This window comes from Bison bison, unplaced genomic scaffold (assembly GCF_000754665.1).
Source record: "Bison bison bison isolate TAMUID 2011002044 unplaced genomic scaffold, Bison_UMD1.0 scf7180017864492, whole genome shotgun sequence".
Taxonomy (NCBI): domain Eukaryota; kingdom Metazoa; phylum Chordata; class Mammalia; order Artiodactyla; family Bovidae; genus Bison; species Bison bison.
The window spans coordinates 5,578,051-5,597,778 of NW_011495051.1; the positions used below are offsets into that span (position 1 = coordinate 5,578,051).

The 19,728-nt window shown below is 42.2% G+C and overlaps 1 protein-coding gene across 1 annotated transcript in view; it reads left to right on the plus strand.

Moving 5' to 3' along the window:
* LOC104979743 (EGF-like module-containing mucin-like hormone receptor-like 3) overlaps nt 1–19,362 on the plus strand; it is a 42,081-nt gene extending 22,719 nt beyond the window's left edge. The window contains exons 10-18 of the mRNA XM_010828255.1: nt 498–691; nt 3,245–3,403; nt 4,981–5,175; nt 7,876–8,111; nt 9,851–9,917; nt 13,512–13,603; nt 14,832–15,012; nt 17,142–17,237; nt 18,495–19,362. Coding sequence (XP_010826557.1) covers nt 498–691; nt 3,245–3,403; nt 4,981–5,175; nt 7,876–8,111; nt 9,851–9,917; nt 13,512–13,603; nt 14,832–15,012; nt 17,142–17,237; nt 18,495–18,545 — 1,271 coding nt within the window. The 3' untranslated portion in view covers nt 18,546–19,362. The remainder of the gene's footprint in view (nt 1–497; nt 692–3,244; nt 3,404–4,980; nt 5,176–7,875; nt 8,112–9,850; nt 9,918–13,511; nt 13,604–14,831; nt 15,013–17,141; nt 17,238–18,494) is intronic.
* The last annotated feature ends 366 nt before the right edge of the window (nt 19,363–19,728 follow it).

The window sequence follows — 19,728 nt, forward strand, 5'->3', positions numbered from 1 at the left end:
CCATGAATCTGTTTCTCTTTTGTCTCGTGTTTTAGATTCCACATAGAAGTGAAAGCATGTGGGATTTGTTTTTCTCTGTCTGACTTATTTTACTAACATAACATCATATCCTCCAGGTTCACCCATGTTGCTGCAAATGGAAAGACTTCGTTCTTTTTATGGTTGTGTAATATTCCATTGTGTATATATACCACTTCTTTATCCATTCATCTATGGGAGGACACTTAGCTTGCTTCCATATCTTGACTATTGTAAAGTGCTGCTAGGGACAGAGGGGATATCTCTACCAGAATCCAGACATAGCCTTAACATCCTGCAAGTAGAAAGATTTTGGAATCTCCCCCATCTATTTTTCAAGGATGTATGGTCTAATAAATTAGGATTCAGAGTCCTACATTCCATATCTGACTCCTAAGAAACTGGCCAGATAACTCCTTAACTGGCAGCACATTCTCCAGTCTCCTCCTCAGGTTCATTGGTTCTTTGCTTCCTTTCAGGTGCTGTGGTCTTTATTTCTTACAAGTCTTTCGGGTCCATCTTAGATGGCTCCTTTGTGTCTAAGGAAAACCTAACTCTTGATGAAAAGCTGGATCACTTTCAACTGAATTCCAAGGTGATAAGTGGCACCACAGGATGCAAGAAGAATTGTTCCCTGGCCAAACCCGTGAACTTCACATTTCACCATATACAGGTGGGCAAAGTATCCACTTATTTGAGCACCTAGAGATTTCTACTGATCATACCTATAAAGCTAGTAGTGAAAAAGTATGGCTTTTACAGTCAGTTCTTTCTGCCCAGGCTGATTTATCAGGAATTGCTGATGGAGATTTGAAATTCAACCCAGTCCTTGGTTAAGAGTTACTCCAAAAATTACATGATGGGAATTATTCCTTCAACAGACTAAAAAGTGATTTAAAAAAAACTGTAGCCTTATTTACTGTTGGGAAATGAACAAATAAACGTGACTCTTTACAATCCCATGGACCAGATCCAGCCAGGCTCCTCCATCCATGGAATTTTCCAGCAAGAATATTGAAGTGGGTTGGCATTTTCTCCTTCAGGGGATTCCTCCCAACCCAGAGATCGAGCCAGTGTCTCCTGCACTGCCAGGCAGATTCTTTACCACTGAGCCACCAGGGAAGCCCAAGATGTTCACAGTAAGATCTTTAAAGTAAAATCATCAAGTCATGTACTTTAAGTATGTACAGTTATATTTGTCAAGTATTCCTCAATAAAGCTGGAAAAAATAAAAGACTCAACTTAAAAAATTAAAAGCCAGATGAGAGCTTCCCTGGTGGCTCCATGGCAAATAATTCACCTGCCAATGCAGGAGACGTGGGTTTGAACCCTGGTCTGGGAAGATCCCACGTGCCTCAGGGTAACTAAGCTTGTGTGCCACGACTATTCTGCGCTCTAGAGCCCTCGAGCTGCTATGATGAGCCATGTGTCGCAACTGCTGAAGCCCACGTGCCCTGGAGCCCATGCTCAGCAACAAGAGAAGCCAGCCATCACAGTGAGAAGCCCGTGCACCACAGCTAGCGAGCAGGCCCTGCTCTCTGAAACTAAAGAAAACACTGCCCAGAAATGAAGACCCAGCACAGCCAAAAATAAATAAAGAAAAAAAATTTTTTAAGTCAGATGAAAGATTTTTTTTTTAATATTAGGGTTTCATTTCTGACCCCAGAATTGAAACTTGAGCCTCTAATTAATTGAAGAAGGATTTGAAAATACTGCTCTCTGGTCTTCCAGTTCTAAGTAAAAGATACTTTGTATAACAAAGCCCATAGTAAATATGGTATCATGCCCTTCAAATTTTGTTAAGAGGGTAGATCTCATAGTGTTCTTACCACAAAAAGCAGAAACAAAGGGACGCAGGAAACTTCAGGAAGTGTTGGATTTGTTTTGTTGCTTTGATGGTGGTGATGGTGTCACAGGTGTACATATATCCCAATTCGTCACGTTTCATGTAGTATGTTGTGTTCAGTCATGTCTGACTCTTACGGCCCCATGGACTGTAGCCCTCCAGGCTCCTCTGTCCATGGGATTGTCCAGGCAAGAACACTGGATTGGGTTGCCATTTTCTACCCCCAGGGAGTCTTCCCAACCCAGGGATTGAATCCCTGTCTCTTGCATCTCCTGCATTAGCAGGTGGATTTTTTACCTTTGTGTATCAATTATACCTCAGTAAAACCATACAAAAGGAAAAACTGAATTCCATGATTTTTAAAACACATTAAAAATTGTCCTCACAAGATATTTAATATACTTCCCCATGCTATATAGTAGGACCTTGTTGTTTCTACATTGTAAATGTATAGTTTGAATCTACAAATGCCAAACTCCCAGTCCATCCCTCTCCCTCCCCACCCGCTCCACCCCCGGCAACCACAAGTATGTTCTCTATGTCTATGAGTCTGTTTCTGTGTAAACAAAATTTTGCGATTATTGTAAATGGAAAGTAACATTTAAATTATATCAAAAATTAAAAACCAAAAACTTTAACATAACAAACTTTATTGGAGTATAGTTGATTTAGAATGCTGTGTTGGTTTCAAGTATACAATATAGTGGGCTTCCCAGGTGACTCAGTGGTAAAAAATCTGCCTGCGAGTGCAGAAGACAAAGGAGGCTCGGGTTTGATCCCTGGGTCGGGAAGATTCCCTGGAGGAGGAAAAGGTAACTCATTCCAGTATTCTTGCCCAGAAAATTCCATGGACAGAGGATCCTGGTTGGACACAACTAAGCATGCACGCAATCATACAATATGGTAATTCAGTATTTTTGCGTATTATATTCCATTATAGGTTATTACAAAATAATAGGGATAGTTTCCTGTGCTATATAGTAAATTGTAGGTGCTTATCTCTTTTATTGATATGAGTTTGTATCTGTTAATCCCATAGTCCTAATTTGTCTCTCCCCTCTTCCTTATCCCCTTTGGTCATCATAAGTTTGTTTTTTATGTCTGTGAGTTTGTTTCTGTTTTCTATATTCCATTCGTTTTATTTCTTAGATTCCACATATAGGAAATAATATAAGTATTTGTCTTTATCTACCTGACATTTTGCCAAGCATAATATCCTTTTGGCCTATCTGTGTTGCAAATGGCATCATTTCATTTTTTATGGTTGAATAGTATTTTGTTGTGTGTAAGCATGCATGCATGTGTGTGTGTGTGCATGTATGTGTGGAAAGCTTCAGATTTTAAATGATAGTGTCTCATGAAGAGCAATTTTCTTTCCAGATGGTAGGGGAAAGCAGAAAGTCTCTGTGTGTCTACTGGGACGAGCTGGTCTGGTCTAATGAAGGGTGCCACGTGATCTTGTCCGACGGAACTCGAACTGTATGCAGTTGCAGCCACCTGTCCACCTTTGCCGTCCTCATGGCCTCGGTCGAGCTGAAGGTACGTGTGTAAACACACATGCCGCTGAAAGTCAGCTCTGCTGCAGGGTGGTGCTGGTGGGAGGCAGGGATCTTCAGAAAGAAGATGAAAAAACATTAGCAGAGGAACAGCTATGTATCTTCCTCTTTTTCTTTTCATTTTTTAGAATTCAAGGATAATGCTTTACAATGCTGTGTTAGTTTCTGCCGTACACCAACATTCCCTTCCCTTTTGAGTCTCCCTCTTACCTAACCCCCATCCCACCCAACCCCCATCCCACCCTGTTAGGTCATCACAGAGTACCAAGCGGAACTCCCTGTGCTATTGAGCATCTTCCAGCTAGCTTTTCTTTCACACATGGTAGTGCACTTGTTTCAGTGCTACCTGAGAAGCCACAGTGCATACGCTCCAGTGCTGCTCTCTCAACTGGTCCCACCCTCTCCTTTCCCCTCTGTGAACACAAGTCCTTTCTCTATATCTGAGTCTCTATTCCCGCCCTGCAAATAGGTTCATCAGTACTGTTTTTCAGGAAGATTCCTCTGGAGAAGGAAATGGCAACCCACTCCAGTATTCTTGCCTGGAGAAGCCCTTGGACAGAAGAGCCTGGCCAGCTATGGTCCATGGGGTCTCAAAGAGGTGGACATGACTGAGTGACTAACCCTTTCTATATATGCATTAATATAAATTTCTCTTTTTCATGTTAAAAATATACAACCCTTTTAGGAGGTGTATAGTGGTATCTCATTATGGCTTTAATGTATACAGACCTGATGACTAGTGGCATGGAGCCTTTTTTCATGTTTTCATGGGGTAGAACTTGTGAGTGAAACAACCCTTATATCTGGGAAACCTAGTCATCCAAAACCACTGCATTCAGCCTTTAGGAATTTCTGGTGGATTTCTTCACATGCAGTCCTGTAGCAACCATGTGTTCCTTCTGTGCTCTGTCAAAATTGAAATCGTTCTGTCTCATCTCTTTTGGGAAGAACTTGAGTTAATGTTGCCTCTTTGCTGTGCAAACTTGGCTCTCCAATGAGATCAAGAAAAGGTACAATTTTGTCGATTATCATTTTCTTACTGTTGGGGTGAGAGTCATGTTTCATTGTGATTGTCTAATCTTTTTTAAAAATTAATTATTTACTTTCAGCTGCCTGGTCTTCACTGCTGCACATGGGCTTTCTGTATTTGTGGCAAGCCAGGGCTACTCTCTAGTTGCAGTGCCCAGGCTTCTCATTGTGGCGGCTTCTCTTGCAGAGGAGCCCAGCAATGGGCTCTAGGGCACGTGGGCTCCACTAGTTGCAGCACACAGGCTCAGGAGTTGCAGCAGGTGGGCTCAGTACTTGTGGCACACGGGCTTAGCTGCCCCACAGCATGTGGGACCTTCTCAGACCAGGGATGAAACACTTGTCCCCTGCACTGGTAGGCCAATTCTTCACCAGTGGACTACGAGGGAAGTTTGGCTTGGCCACTATTGATCTGTTCAGTTTCTCACGAGGAAATTAACACCATGCATTGAGGGTTCTAAGACCCGGGTTATTGGGAACCACAGTGTCCAAAACAAAAACCAATTGGGATCTCTTTTCTCCTGCTGCGTCTAGGAGGACCCCGTGCTGACCGTGATCACCTACGTGGGGCTGAGCCTCTCTCTGCTCTGCCTCTTCCTGGCGGCCCTCACCTTCCTCCTGTGTCGATCCATCCAGAACGTCAGCACCTCCCTCCACCTGCAGCTCTCCATCTGCCTCTTCCTGGCCTACCTCCTCTTCCTCACAGGCATCAAACGGACAGAGCCTGAGGTAGGAGAATTAGCCAAAACCCTTTCTTATTTTTTATTTTAGCCAGGCTACATGACTTGTAGGATGTTAGTTCCCCAACAAAAGATTGAACCTAAGCCCACAACAGTGAAAGTGCCAATTCCTAAACTGGACTGCCAGGGAATTCCCTTCTTTTTTTTTAAACACCTTTTTCTTTAATTTTTATTGGTGTATGGTTGCTTTACAAGGTAGTGCTAGTTCCTGCTGTACAGCAAAATGAGTCAGTCACACACATACACATATCTCCCTCCCCTTTGGGGCTTCCTTCTCATTCAGGTCACCAGAGTGCATTAAGGAGAGTTCCCTGTGATGTACAGTAGGCTCTCATTAGTTACCTATTTTATACATAGTATCAATAGCATAATTCATACATATATAGTTTGCCCTTTTTAAATGTACATGTCAGTGGCTTTCAGTATATTCATGGAACTGTGTATTCCCTTGGGTAATTTATTACTTATTACACATTCATATCCAGAAATTACATCAGCCTTATCATCCCACCCCCTACCTCTGTCTCCTGGCAATCAGGTTTTCACTTTTTTCTTTTTTCTTGAGTCTGAGATTTTTCAATTCCACGAATAAAAGATTATACAGTACTTGTCTCTGTCTGACAATCTCCTGAGCATAGCTCAAGGTTCACCCATTTTGTTCCAGAAGGCAGGAATCCTCCTTTCTCCTGGATAGATAGTACATTAGATATGTTGTTGGGAAATTCCATAGACAGAGGAACTTGGTATTACCTATGTCTATAATAGATATAGATATGTTGTTGTTTAGTCACTAAGTTGTGTCTGACACTTCTGCAAGCCCATGAACCATAGTCTGCCAGGCTCTTCTGTCCATGGGATTTCCCAGGCAAAAATACTGGAGTAGGTTGCCATTTCCTCCTCCAGGGGATCTTCCCGACACAGGGATCAAACCCACATCTCCTGCATTGGCAGGTGGGTTCTTTACCTCTGAGCCACCAAGGAAGCCCAGATATAGAGACAGAGATATAAAACCGTCACCCTGATCAAGATCTAGAACATGCCCAAAACTCAGAGTTTTCTTCATGTCCCTTCCCCCAGTTAACAGTCAATTTAAAAACTTACAGACTGAATGAACGATGCACAGTGGAGCTGGGTCTTGAGGGTCACTGATTTATGATTCCAAGCTAGCAGGTTTGATATCAAACATGTGTTTCATGCAACAGCATCTCCAAGGAGTGAGAGGTAGAAACCAGGAAGTGAATGGAGTTTTGCAAAGATTGAGAGGTTGCTAGAAAGACTCAGGACATGATTCCTAAGAAAAGAGGGATTTATTCATCATGAAAAGAGAGTCAATGGTCCAGGAGAGATCATGAGCGGTGTCGAGGAAACCCAGTTCCCCTCAGACAATGGACAGCGGTCACTGTTCTCTTCAAATGTGTGGGAAGCAGTGTCCTCAAATAAAAGCCAGGTTATACTTTAATCAAAGACATGGGGTGGGGGCAATCATTTCCCTGGTGGCCCAGTGGTTAAACTCCACACTTCCAATGCAGGGAGCGTGGGTTTGATCCCTGGTCAAGTAACTAAGATTCCACATGCTGCATTGTGCAACCTAAAGAGAGGGAAAAAGTTGACTTTTTCAAGTTCCAGTGGTCCTAAAGACATGGAGGGAACATTCAGTGAATATGAAGAAGGAGGGCGGAGGGTTTACTTACTACGGAAAAGGTCATTCAGAGCAGATGCGTTCATAGTGGAGGAAACCAGGAGCTGTTGGCTCAAAAGAGAAAATTATGGGGCTTTATGCGGATAAGCATATTGGAGGAGTCACTCATTCACTCACTCATTCATGTACCCAACATATATGCCACACAGACCAGAGTGACTTCAGTTCTGGGTAGTAATCAAGATGGAAGAGACAGTGATCACGGCAGGACAAGCTGGCCATAAGCTTTCTACGAGGATTAATTTCATCCTCAGAAGGGGAAAGGGGGCAGGGAGGTGGTTAAGGGTTCTTGGGATGGAGACAGCCCTGGCCAGGACCAGCTTCATCCGACTCAGAGAAGTCAAGCATCCATTAGCCAACAGGCAAAGGGCTATCTGCAGTCCTTAACACACTTTGAATATTGTCTTCCTCCATTTTAAGATGGACAAAGATCTCTTTGAACTTTAATTAGCTAGTTAGCTATTTTTGGCTGCGCTGGGTCTTCACTGCTGCGAGCTTTCACTAGGTGCAGTGAGTGGGGGCTACTCCTTGCAGTACACGGACTTCTCACTGTGATTGCGTCTCTTGTTTCAGAGCATGTGCTTTGACCGCTTTGACCGAGAGCAGGGCTCTCGGTCTTCCGTAGTTGTGGTGTTTGGGCTTAGTTGCCCCATGGCATGTGGAATCTTGCCAGACAAGAGATCAAACCTGTGTCCCCTGCATTGGCAGATGGATTTTAAGCCCTGGACCACAAGGGAAGTCCCCCATTCAATTTTAAACATGATACATTTTCAGTTTTTCTTGGGTGGCCCAAGTGACACCCTGCCAAGGCATGGGAATAGACAAGGGGGACCATCCATCCGTTTGGAGACATGGCTCTAAAGAGAAGAAGGACATGTGAAGAAGGCTAAGGAGCATCTCTCACCAAAGTTACCCGGAGACAACCCTGGTGAAGAGCAGATGGTGAGGTCATTGCACCCAGGACTACTCCAGTGCCCCCTGTCCCCCCAGGTGCTGTGCAAGGTCGTCGCCGGTGGACTGCATTACCTCTACTTGGCCGCCTTCACCTGGATGTTCCTCGAAGGGCTGCACCTCTTCCTCACTGTCAGGAACCTCAGGGTGGCCAACTACACCAGCGCAGGCAGATTCAAGAAGAGGTTCATGTACCCTGTAGGCTACGGGGTCCCAGCGGTGATTGTGGCTGTGTCTGCAGCGATCAACCCCCAAGGATACGGCACCACTAAGCAGTGAGTCCGGTGCTGAAAATGTGCTGTCGGGGACGTGGGTACACACGTGTCTCCCTGGGAAACTGAGGGTGGAAGGAAGGGTGGAGTAGGTCACGACTCAGGCTGAGAACAAAGATGCTGAACATTTATTTCTCCAGCCCCTGGGGCGAAGTGTTTCATATACACCATTTCTCATGTCTATCAAAACATCCGTAGAGGAAAGTGCTCCAGTTGTTCCCATTTTGTATACTAAGCAAACTGAGGTTCAGAGAAAAAGGTGAACAACTAGTGTAAAGTAACACGGACAGTGAACTGGAAGGAGCATGAATTTTTATTTTTTATATAAATGTCTACATTTATAAATGTCACATGTTTATAGATCTTTAATACTTCTATTACTGAAAGTAATAACTGGTTTTATAAAAAATAATATTCTAATAAAGAACCTCTGTAATACCACTAAGCCCAGTATGTGTTAGTCATTCAGTCACATCTGACTCTGCAACCCCATGGACTGTGGCCCACTGGGCTCCTCTGTCCATGGAATTTTCCAGGCAAGAATACTGGAGTGGATTGCCATTTGCTACTCCAAAGTATCTTCCCGACCTAGAGTTTGAACCCATGTCTCCAGTGTCTCCTACTTTGCAGGTGGATTCTTTACCAACTGTACCACTTGAGAAGCCCCTTAAATATATATACATATATATATACTTTTATAAAAATGGGATCATGATAAAGATACTGCATGTAATTTGTTTATTCCCTTAATACTCTCCAGACCAGAATACTGGAGTGGGTAGCCTTTCCCTTCTCCAGGGGATCTTCCCAACCCAGGGATCAAACCTAGACCTCCCACATTGCAGGCAGATTCTTTACCAGCTGAACCACAAGGGAAGCCCAAGAACACTTGAGTGGGTGGCCTATTCCTTCTCCAGGGGATCTTCCTGGCTCAGGAATCAGGAACCAGGGTCTCTTGCATTGCAGGTAGATTCTTTACCAATTGAGCTATCAGGGAAGCCCAATATATATATAATATACATGTAAATGTATATTTCTTTTTATAAAAAATGGGATCATGATAAAGGTACTGCATGTAATTTGTTTATTCCCTTAATAATATATAGTGGACTTTTTCCACATTACTACAGATACACATCATCATTCAATGTATTACGTTGTATATTCTTACCATCTTTATAAAATTAATCTCTAAGTGATAGACATCTGAAATTCTTTACAAATTTTTGCTGTCATAACCAAATGCTTCCATAAACTTGAAGGAGCATGAATTCTAGACTTGATTACCTGATTCCAGTTTTCAAGTTTCCTCACTTACTAGCCTGGTGACTCTGGAGACAGTTAAATTCTTTCCTAGGTTTTCTCACCTGTAAAATAAAGAGAGTAATACTATCTACTTCCAAGTATTAGAATGGTACCTGACACATGTAAATGCTATATGCATGCTCAGTCGCTTCAGTTGTATCCAACTCTTTGTGACCCTATGGACTGTAGCCCACAGGCTCCTCTGTCCATGGGTTTCTCTAGAATACTGGAGTGGGTTGCCATACCCTTCTCCAGGGCATCTTCCCCCCCCAGGGATCAAACCCAAGTCTCTTTCATCTCCTGCATTGCATGTGGATTCTTTACCAGTGAGCCACTGGGAAGCCCAAGAAGTCCTATATAAATATTCTCTATTGCAGATCATGTGTTGTATTCCATTACCTTTCAAAATGCTGCCACTGTTGCTTTCTGTTTTTCAGTTGCTGGATCAACATAGAGAAAGGGTTTATCTTGAGTTTCTTAGGACCCATATCAGCCGTCATCTTGGTAGGTTTGTAGTGTGCGTGTGTCTGCCTCAGGTGCCATGTGTGTATAGAGTATGTGTGTGTGGTATGTAGTATTCAACTTAATTTGAAGATCAAAGAGGTACTATTTTTTATTTTTTATTGCAATACAGCTGATTTACAATGTTGTGTTAGTTTCAGGAGTACAGTGAAGAGATTCAGCCATATATATAATGGAAAGTAAATGGAAAAAGTATATTATATATATATATATGTACACACACACACACATATATATATATTTTTCAGATTCTTTTTCATTATAGTTTACTACAAGGTATTCAATATAGTTCCCTATGCTATACAGTAGGCCGGTATTGTTTATCTGTTCATATATAGTAATGTACATATGTTAATTCCGACCAACTAATTTATCCTTCTCTCCACTTCCCCTTTGGTAACGATAGTTTGTTTTCTGTTTGTCGGTCTATTTCTCTTTTGTATTTAAATTCATTTGTGTATTGTTTTTATATCCCACATATAAGCAAGAACATAATATATTTATCTTTCTCTGACTTAACTTCACTTAGTATGATAATCTCTAGTTGTAACCATGTTGCTGCAAATGGCATTATTTCATTCTTTTTATGACTGAATAATATTCCATTGTATTTATGTACCACATCTTCTTTATCCATTCCTCTGCTGATGGACATTTAGGTTGCTTCCATGTCTTGCATACTATAAATAGAGCTGCATGAACACTGGGGAACATGTATCTTTTCAAAGTATGGCTTTCTCTGGGTACATGCTCAGGAGTGGGACTGCTGAATCATATAGTAGTTCTAGTTTTACTTTTTTAAAGAATCTCCATACTGATCTCCATCCCGGTTTTACCAGTTTACATTCCTACCAACAGTGTAGGAGGGCAATCTAAGTATTATTTTAACATTCATTTGTTTCCTTTTAATAGTAGATGTTTGAGCATATGTCTTTATTTAAATTTTTTGACCATATTTTTGCCATCAAAAAGTCTACAAACAATAAATGCTGGAGAGGGTGTGGAGAAAAGGGAACCCTTTTATACTGTTGGTGGGAATGCAAACTAGCACAGCCACTGTGGAGTATAGTGTGAAGATTCCTCAAAAAAAAACTGGAAATAGAACTGCCATACAACTCAGCAATCCCACTGCTGGGCATACACACCAAGGAAACCAGAGTCAAAAGAGACACATGTACCCCAGTGTTCATTGCAGCACTGTTTACAGTAGCTCAGACGTGGAAGCAACCTAGATAGCCATCAGCAGACAAATGGATAAGGAAGTTGTGGTACATATACACAATGGAATATTACTCAGCTATAAAAAATAATGCATTTGAGTCAGTTCTAACAAGTGGATGAAACTGGAGCCTATCATACAGAGTGAAGTAAGTCAGAAAGAAAAGCACCAATACAGTATATTAACGCATATATATGGAATTTAGAAAACAGTAATGACAACCCTATATGCAAGGGAGCAAAAGAGACACAGTTGTAAAGAACAGATGTTTGGACTATGTGGGAGAAGAAGAGAGGGGGATGATTTGAGAGAATAGCATTGAAACATGTATATTACCACATGTGAAATAGATGACCAGTGCAAGCGTGATGCAAGAAGCAGGGCACTCAAAACCGGTGCTCTGGAACAGTCCAGAAGGGATGGCGTGGGGAGGGAGCTGGGAGGGGGCTTAAGGATGGGGGTACACATGTGCACCCATGGCTGATTCATGTTGATATATGGCAAAAACCACCACAATATTGTACAGTAATTAGCCTCCAATTAAAATAAATTAATTTTTAAATAATAAAATTTTAAAAATTTTTAAGGAAAAAAATTTTGAGCACATTTAAATGCTGATGAATAGAGAAGAAATCATCCTTGTATCTCTAATATCTAGCATAGCGTACTGACTAATCATCAGACTATATCCTGAGTCGAACAAACATAAAAACTGAAGAAGATTTAAGAACACTTGGTGAAATCACTTCCAAATCACATAATTCTATCATATTCACAATTATATTTTTATACACCCACTCATTTGTTTATTCAACAAATATATATTAAGTATGTATGGTATCGGAGTGGGGTGCCATTGCCTTCTCTTGTCGTGGAGCACAGGCTCTAGGCATGAGGGCTTCAGAAGTCGCAGCACATGGACTCACTAGTTCTGGCACATGAAGTTAGTTGCTCCAAGGCATGTGGGATCTTCCCAGACCAGGAATTGAACTCGTATCTCCTGCATTGGCAGGCAGGTTGTTAGCCCCTGTGGCACCAGGGAAGTCCTCAGCTTCTCTTTTATGATTCAATTATTTTGACATATGAACTTGTTGGTTGTTGCTGGAGGGGAAGAGAGTTGAAGACTGTGTAGGATTCAGGCATATGTCACTGCGACCAACATCTCATCCACTAGAATTCAGCCACATGCCCCAGACTATCTGAAATGAGCCTGGAAAATACCTGCCCATGGCCCATGTGTGCAAGGAAAGGCGTTGGTGGAGACACCACATTGCACTGTGTGCCACCTGACCACCCACGCATGTTCTTTTGTGCCTTTCAGGAGCTCCTTGGTGATATTGTACAAGTATCCCCAGTCTGCTCCAAAGGAATTTCAATATATTCTCTTTTTTTTTTTTTAACTTTTTGGCTGTGCTATGAGGCATGTGGGATCCTAGTTCCTGACCAGGGATGGAACCTGCATCCCCTGTATTGGAAGCATGGAGTCTTAACCACTGGACCGCCAGGGAAGTCCCCAAGTTTCAACATATTCTAACTATAAAATCTCATACCTTTTCCCATGATCTTCGGTGCTTTCTAGTTTGACTCTTTCTTTCTTAGGGAATAGTTGCCCTGCAATGTTGCACAACAAAGTGCGTTAGCTACAGCATGTAGCATGTTAGTCACTCAGCCATGTCCAGCTCTTTGCGACTCCATGGGCCATAGCCCACTAGGCCCTTCTGTCCATGGAATTCTCCAGGCAAGGTTACTGGAGTGGGTTGGCACTCCCTTCTCCAAGGGATCTTCCTGACCCAGGGATTGAACCCTGGTTTCCCGCACTGCAGGCAAATTCTTTACTTTCTGAGCCATCACATATATCCCCTCTCTCATGGCCCTCCTTCCCACCCACCCCCATCTCACCCCTGTAGGTCATCACAGAACACCCAGCTAAGCTCCCTGCACTCTACAGCAGGTTCCCACTAGCTATCTGTAGCTCTCTACACATGGTATCTTCACACATGGCAGTACACATACATGAGATGAAACGACAGCCATCAGAATGGGAGAATATATTGGCAAACAAAGCAACTTACAAGGAATGAATCTCTAAAATTTACAAACAGCTCATGAAACTCAATATGAGAAGAAACATACCCAATCAAAAAATGGGCAGAAGACCTATGTAGACATTTCTCCAAAGAAGACACACAGATGGCCAAGAGACACATGAAAAGACGCTCAACATCATGAACTATTAGAGAAATGCAGATCAAAACTACAATGAGTAGTTTACCTCACACGGGTCAGAATGGCCATCATTAAAAAAACCTGACTCTGTATATTGGTCCACAATTAGCATCTTATTTTTTTTCTTTCAGATAAACTTAATCTTTTATTCGATAACCCTGTGGATTTTGAGAGACCGACTTTCTTCCCTCAATAAAGATGTGTCCAAGATACAAAACACAAGGTAAAATGGGTTTAGACAGTTTAATGGGCTTAGCATCGGTTGTAGTCCTAAAGGATTGCTTTTTCAAGCATGCATGCATGCTCAGTTACTAAGTGGTGCCCAACGCTTTGCAACCTCATGGACAGTAGCCCACCAGGCTCCTCTATCCATGGGATTTCCCAGACAAGAATACTGGAGTGGGTTGCTATTTCCTCCTCCAGGGAATCTTCGCAACCCAGGGATCAAATCCACATCTCCTGCATCAGCAGGCAGATTGTTTACCTACTGAGTCTCCGGGAAGCCCCTAAACAGTCATCTGTAGAGAGTTGCCTACCCTGTTAGGAACCACTGTCAAATGAGAATCACCCTTAAAATCATATGCATTTGAAACCTTGAAATTAATGAGAAGATTCATAGAAACAGAAAGTAGAATTGATGTTGCCAAGAGATGAGAGTATGAAGAAATGGGTACTTATTGTTTAATGGATACAGTTTCAGTTTTTCAGGGTGAAAAAAAAAGCTCAGTAGAAAGATAGTGTTGCTGGTAGTACAACAATGTGAATGTATTTAATGCCTATGAACTGTATGTCTAAATATAGTTGTAGTAAATTTTGTGTTATGTGTATTCTGCTGCATCAAAATAAGTAGTGGTAAAATACCACACTTGCCTGGGAAATCCCATGGACACAGGAGCCTGGCGGGCTACAGTCCACTGGGTCACAAGAGTTGGACACGACTTAGCGACTAACAACCACCACCACCACAAAATATCATTCCGGTTATAAACATTCACATTAGAGGAAAACACCCATGGAATAAACTCATGTTCATCTATTAAAGTTTTTACAATGAAAATAATAGCATTACTTCCAAATATTGCATCACAACCACAGTTTCTCCAAGTCCATCTTGGCTTGAGAAAATTTCACCAGTAACTGGAGAGAATAGGCTTCCCAGGGGGCTCAGTGGTAAAGAATCTTCCTGCCAATACAGGAGATCTAGGCTCAATCCCTGGGTTGGGAAGATCCCCTGGAGAAGGAAATGGCAACCCACTCCAGTATTCTTGCCTGGAAAATCCCATAGACGGAGGAGCCTGGAGGCTACAGTCCATGGGGTTTCAAAGAGTCAGGTATGACTTAGCAACTAAAGAACAACTGGAGAGGAAGGCAGATGGGGCCTGAAGACAGGACAATATACTATTCAAGAGAGAAGGTGGTGAGTTGGTGACTCTCCTTCTTGGTGTTAACAGGATGCTGACGTTTAAAGCCATTGCTCAGCTCTTCCTCTTGGGCTGTTCCTGGTGCCTTGGCTTCTTTCTCACTGAGCTGATAAAGGAACCCATCAGATCCATCATCGCCTATGCGTTCACCATCACCAACGTCCTGCAGGGAGTCTACATCTTCCTGGTCCACTGCGTCCTCAACCAGCAGGTAATAGGACCCATCCTGTCTTCTTCCCAGCTCCCAGCTGGGGTCCTCTCATGCGTTCACCTGGCTAGCCCTTCTCTCCCACATGATGCCCTCCTGCCTGATGGTGTGTTCCCATTTTCCCCAAGCCTACCATTCTCCACTGAGTCCGGGAGTTTAAGCCCCTGTTTGTAGAAACATTTTTTATGTATCTGTAGGATGAGTTCCACATCCTACCACTCCGCCATCTTGATTCCCCTTTGGGCATTCAAGTCTCCGTTTTCCAATTTTCCAGTTTCCCAACTCATGAATCTGTAATGAGTATTGGATGGTAGTGGCCCCATTCTTCTCAGATCATGAATATGGGGTCTAACAGCAGCAAAACTAAAGTTTGGGGGACAGTGGTTTCCATTTATTACTATTCATATTGTATGTTAATGATTATTACTTGCTTGGCTCTGGGGGATCCAGGGGCTGCTTTCTGAACAGTGAAGAAATCAGAAATGGGAAACAACATAACTAGACATGAATAACCAACTGTGATTTTCACCTTGGGGAAAATTGTTAGGGAGATATTAAACTACCAAGTAGGGCTTCTTTAGACTTGACGGTGAGGGGCTTAAGGTGGGTAGGAGACAACCAGCCAAAGAAGGGCAGTAAAGCTGATGTGGAAACCCTTGCCAGTCCCAGAACCCAAAGATGTGTAGTGAGGGCAGCGCTCTGAGTGTAGGAGAATGTGGTGGTAGTGATGATCCAGGTGCCAGCATTGGCCGGACCACATAAACTTTTTTTTTTTAATTTAAATTTATTTATTTTAATTGGAGGCTAATTACTTTACAATATTGTATTGGTTTTGCCATACATCAATATGAATCTGCCATGGGTGTACACGTGCTCCCCATCCTGAACCCCCCTCCCGCCTCCCTCCCCGTACCATCCCTCTGGGTCATCCCAGCGCACCAGCCCCAAGCATCCTGTATCCTGCATCAAACCTGGTAACAATAACCTTGTATGTGAGACAGCAAAAGAGACACAGATGTATAGAACAGTCTTTTGGACTCTGTGGGAGAGGGAGAGGGTGGGATGATTTGGGAGAATGGCATTGAAACATGTATCATACCACATAAACTTTTTAAGCAGTGATTTTGCACTGCATTCTGACTTGATAAATAGATAGATATTGCTAGGTTTCACTCCAGTGGGGTTGTATGGATCTCAGAGAGACATGTAGCCAGGTATAAATGTAAGAGTTGAACCATAAAGAAGGCTGAGCGCTGAAGAATTGACACTTCAAACTGTAGTGCTGGAGAAGACTCTTGAGAGTCCCTGGGACAGCAAAGAGATCAAACCAGTTAATTCTAAAGGAAATCAACCCTGAATATACATTGAAACTGATATACATTGGACTGATGCTGAAGCTGAAGCTCCAATACTTTGGCACCTGACGCTAAGAGCCAACTCATTGGAAGACCATGATACTGGGAAAGATTGAGGGCAGGGGGAGAAAGGGGCAACAGAGGATGTGATAGTTGGATGGCATCATCGACTCAATGGATGTAAGTTTGAGCAAATCCCAGGAGATACTGAAGGACAGGGAAACCTGGTGTGCTGCAGTCCATGGGGTCTCAAAGAGTGGGATAAGACTTAGCAATTGAACATCAACAACAACATTGAGAGGAGGAAGCAGTTCTCAGTGGTTACAGAAAACTGCTCATGCTCTTAAGGATAATATAAATGTTGAGTTATCATTAGCATAAAGATGCATAGGCTGATCCACAAATAATATCTCTGTAATCACTCATAGGGGCCTCCCTGGCGGATCAGATGATAAAGAATCTGCCAGCAATGCAGGAGACCTGGGGTTGATCCCTGTGCTGGGAAGACCCCCCTGGAGAAGGGCATGGCAATCCCTCTGGTATTCTTGCCTGAAGAATTCCATGGGCAGAGGAACTTGGTGGGCTACAGTACATGGGGTCACAAAGAGTTGGACATGACTGAGCGACTAACACACAGTCACTCATAGATCAATCTATCTGATATGGCCTCCGCGGACCATCTGCAAATAAAAATGGGGGAAAGTACTATTTTCGGTAGCATTGTGCATATAGCCAGAAAGCATTAAAACGCAAGATTTTTGTTTACCATCTTTTCAGGTGAGAGATGAGTACATAAAGTGGCTTAGGAGGATGAATAAAAAGACAGAGTCTGACAGCTACATCCTTTCCAGCTCTACCAGCCAAACCCACATGGTAAGATGATTTCCTCTCCTAGTCCATGCTGTTTCCTAATTTGAATTATTCTCTTCAAACCCGTTGGCAGTTCGGTCTGCCTCTCCCCCAATAGTGTGACTGGACCACACATTGACTCTTGGCACAGGAACCTGTTAGCATCTCTGTCTCAGCTTACTGTGCAATATCTGACACTGAGCATCTCTAGGGTGGGGTAATAGTATACTTACCCACACATAATCTGCACAGTGAAAGATTTTGTTTTTCTCGGATTATTGGTTTCTAAGTGCAAGGGCTTCCCTGGTGGCTCAGTGGTAAAGAACCTGCCTGCAAATGCAGGAGATGCGGATTAGATCCCTGGCTCAGGAAGATGCCCTGGAGAAGGAAATGACAAACCACTCCAGTGTCCTCACCTGGGAAATCCCATGGACATAGGAGCCTGGCAGGCTATATAGTCCATGGGGTCCCAAAAGAGTTGGACACAATTTAGCAACTAAATAACAACAGCAATCTGAGTCCAAACCTTGGAGTTACAAAAACATGAATAAAACTCTTTCTTATTTATGTTATACTGTAACTAAGATATCCTTGTTCATGAGTTCCACAAGTTGCCAAACAGGTTTCACTGCTGGTAGGCTCTGAGCCTTAACCAGGCCTGTGCTTTGTAAACCTTCAGAGAGGCCACGAAACTCGGGACTTGCCAAACATCTTTAGCCAGGATCTTTTTTTCCAGCAGAAAATGTCTTTACATTTTGTAGAACACTGGTGTTTTTTAAAAAAAGAAGACATAATTTAAGGACTGTTGGCATAGGCAAAATAGTACTTGAAGAAAGTGATAGACATCACGAAACACTTTTCTTCTTTTACTTGATAATGATGAAGGAAAATGAACAGAGGGATAAATAAGACGAGTTTAGGTGAGATGTAAGAGCATGAGAGCTTGGTTTTAGACCTACTTCCAAAATTAATTTGGATGTGAATTTGAGGTCAGTCTCCTCATGGGTGAGTTAAGGGGACCAGACTTCATCAACTTATGCTTACTTTCATATCTTCAACTTTCTGAGATACAAAAAACAAAGTTAAGTGTTTTTAACTTAATGTAAAGTTAAGTACATTAAGCCTGGAAGAAAAACACTCAGACTTGCCCTGGGATCCATGCTTCAATATCAATCTCATCTTTTTGTCAGGAAATTCCCATCAAATGATTTCAAAACTTACTTTCAGGAATATTTCAGCATTAATTATATTTCTGTCTCTCCCACAAATTCACACATGGAGGTGGAGAAATCATCCGACTTCCCGGGGAAAAGAAGCAATACTTCAGTCTGAAAGTGACAAGTTCTTCCATATCATCCTCCCAATCACCCTGGAGAAAGAATTAGCCATATGACTCAACCATCCATGAGAACTGATTTATCCTACAGGAGAACTGTTGGCAGAATGTATGCTTAGGTTGAATAATATTTTGTGTAGTGTTGCAGTGTTATTTGCAAATAATTAAGAATAGTGTTTTCAACTATTTTATGCAGAGACATGTAGATCTTAAATCTGGTGAGTTTCCAAATGTATATACGTGTATTTGTTGTTGTCGTCTAGTTTCTAAGTTGTGTCCAACTCTTTGTAATCCCATGGACTGTAGCCCACAGGCTCCTCCATCCATGGAATTTGCCAGGCAAGAAATAATAGAGTGGATTGCCATTTCCTTTCCCAGGGAATCTTCCCAACCCAGTTTTGAACCCAAATCTCCTGCTTGTATGTCTATCAACTGTATCAATCAAATCAAGATATGGAGTATTTGCATTATTCCTGGAAGTTCCCACGTAATCCTTTCAATCATGTATCCCCAGTCTTCCACCCCAGAAACAATTATTCTGATTTCTATAGCAACAGATTAATTCTGTCAGTTCTTAAAGCCCCTATACATGGAATAATACACTGTGTCTGCCTGGTGTCTGCCATGTTTCTCTCATCATGATTTTAGAATTCATCCACTTCATGCATATGTTGCTAGTCTGTGCCTTTTTATTGCTAAGTACCATTTCACACTATTGTATATCACAATTTGTTTATCCATGTTCCTATTGATGTCTATTTGAATTATTTCCATTTTTCTACCATGAATAAAGATGCTATGATCATTCTAGTATAATATTTGTGTTTGTGTGTGTGTGTGGCCGCATGTCTCATTTTTCTTGGGTAAATACCTTGGGTGTAATTGCTAGGTCATATGTTAATGATCCACTTTCAAAGAAACTGACAAAACTCTAAAATGTTTGCAATAGTTTACAATAACCCAGGAATATTGAAGAGTTTCACTTCCTCCACTTCCTGAGCACCACTTGGTATTATCAGTACTTTGACTTTTATCCATTTGCATGGGGGACAGAGGTATTTCATTGTGGTTTTTAAAATGTTGAGCACCTTTCCTTGTGTTTCTTTTTCATTTGCATGTCACCCCTCATTAAACATTCAAGGGTTGTTTGCAGGAATTGAGCATGTATGATGCATATGA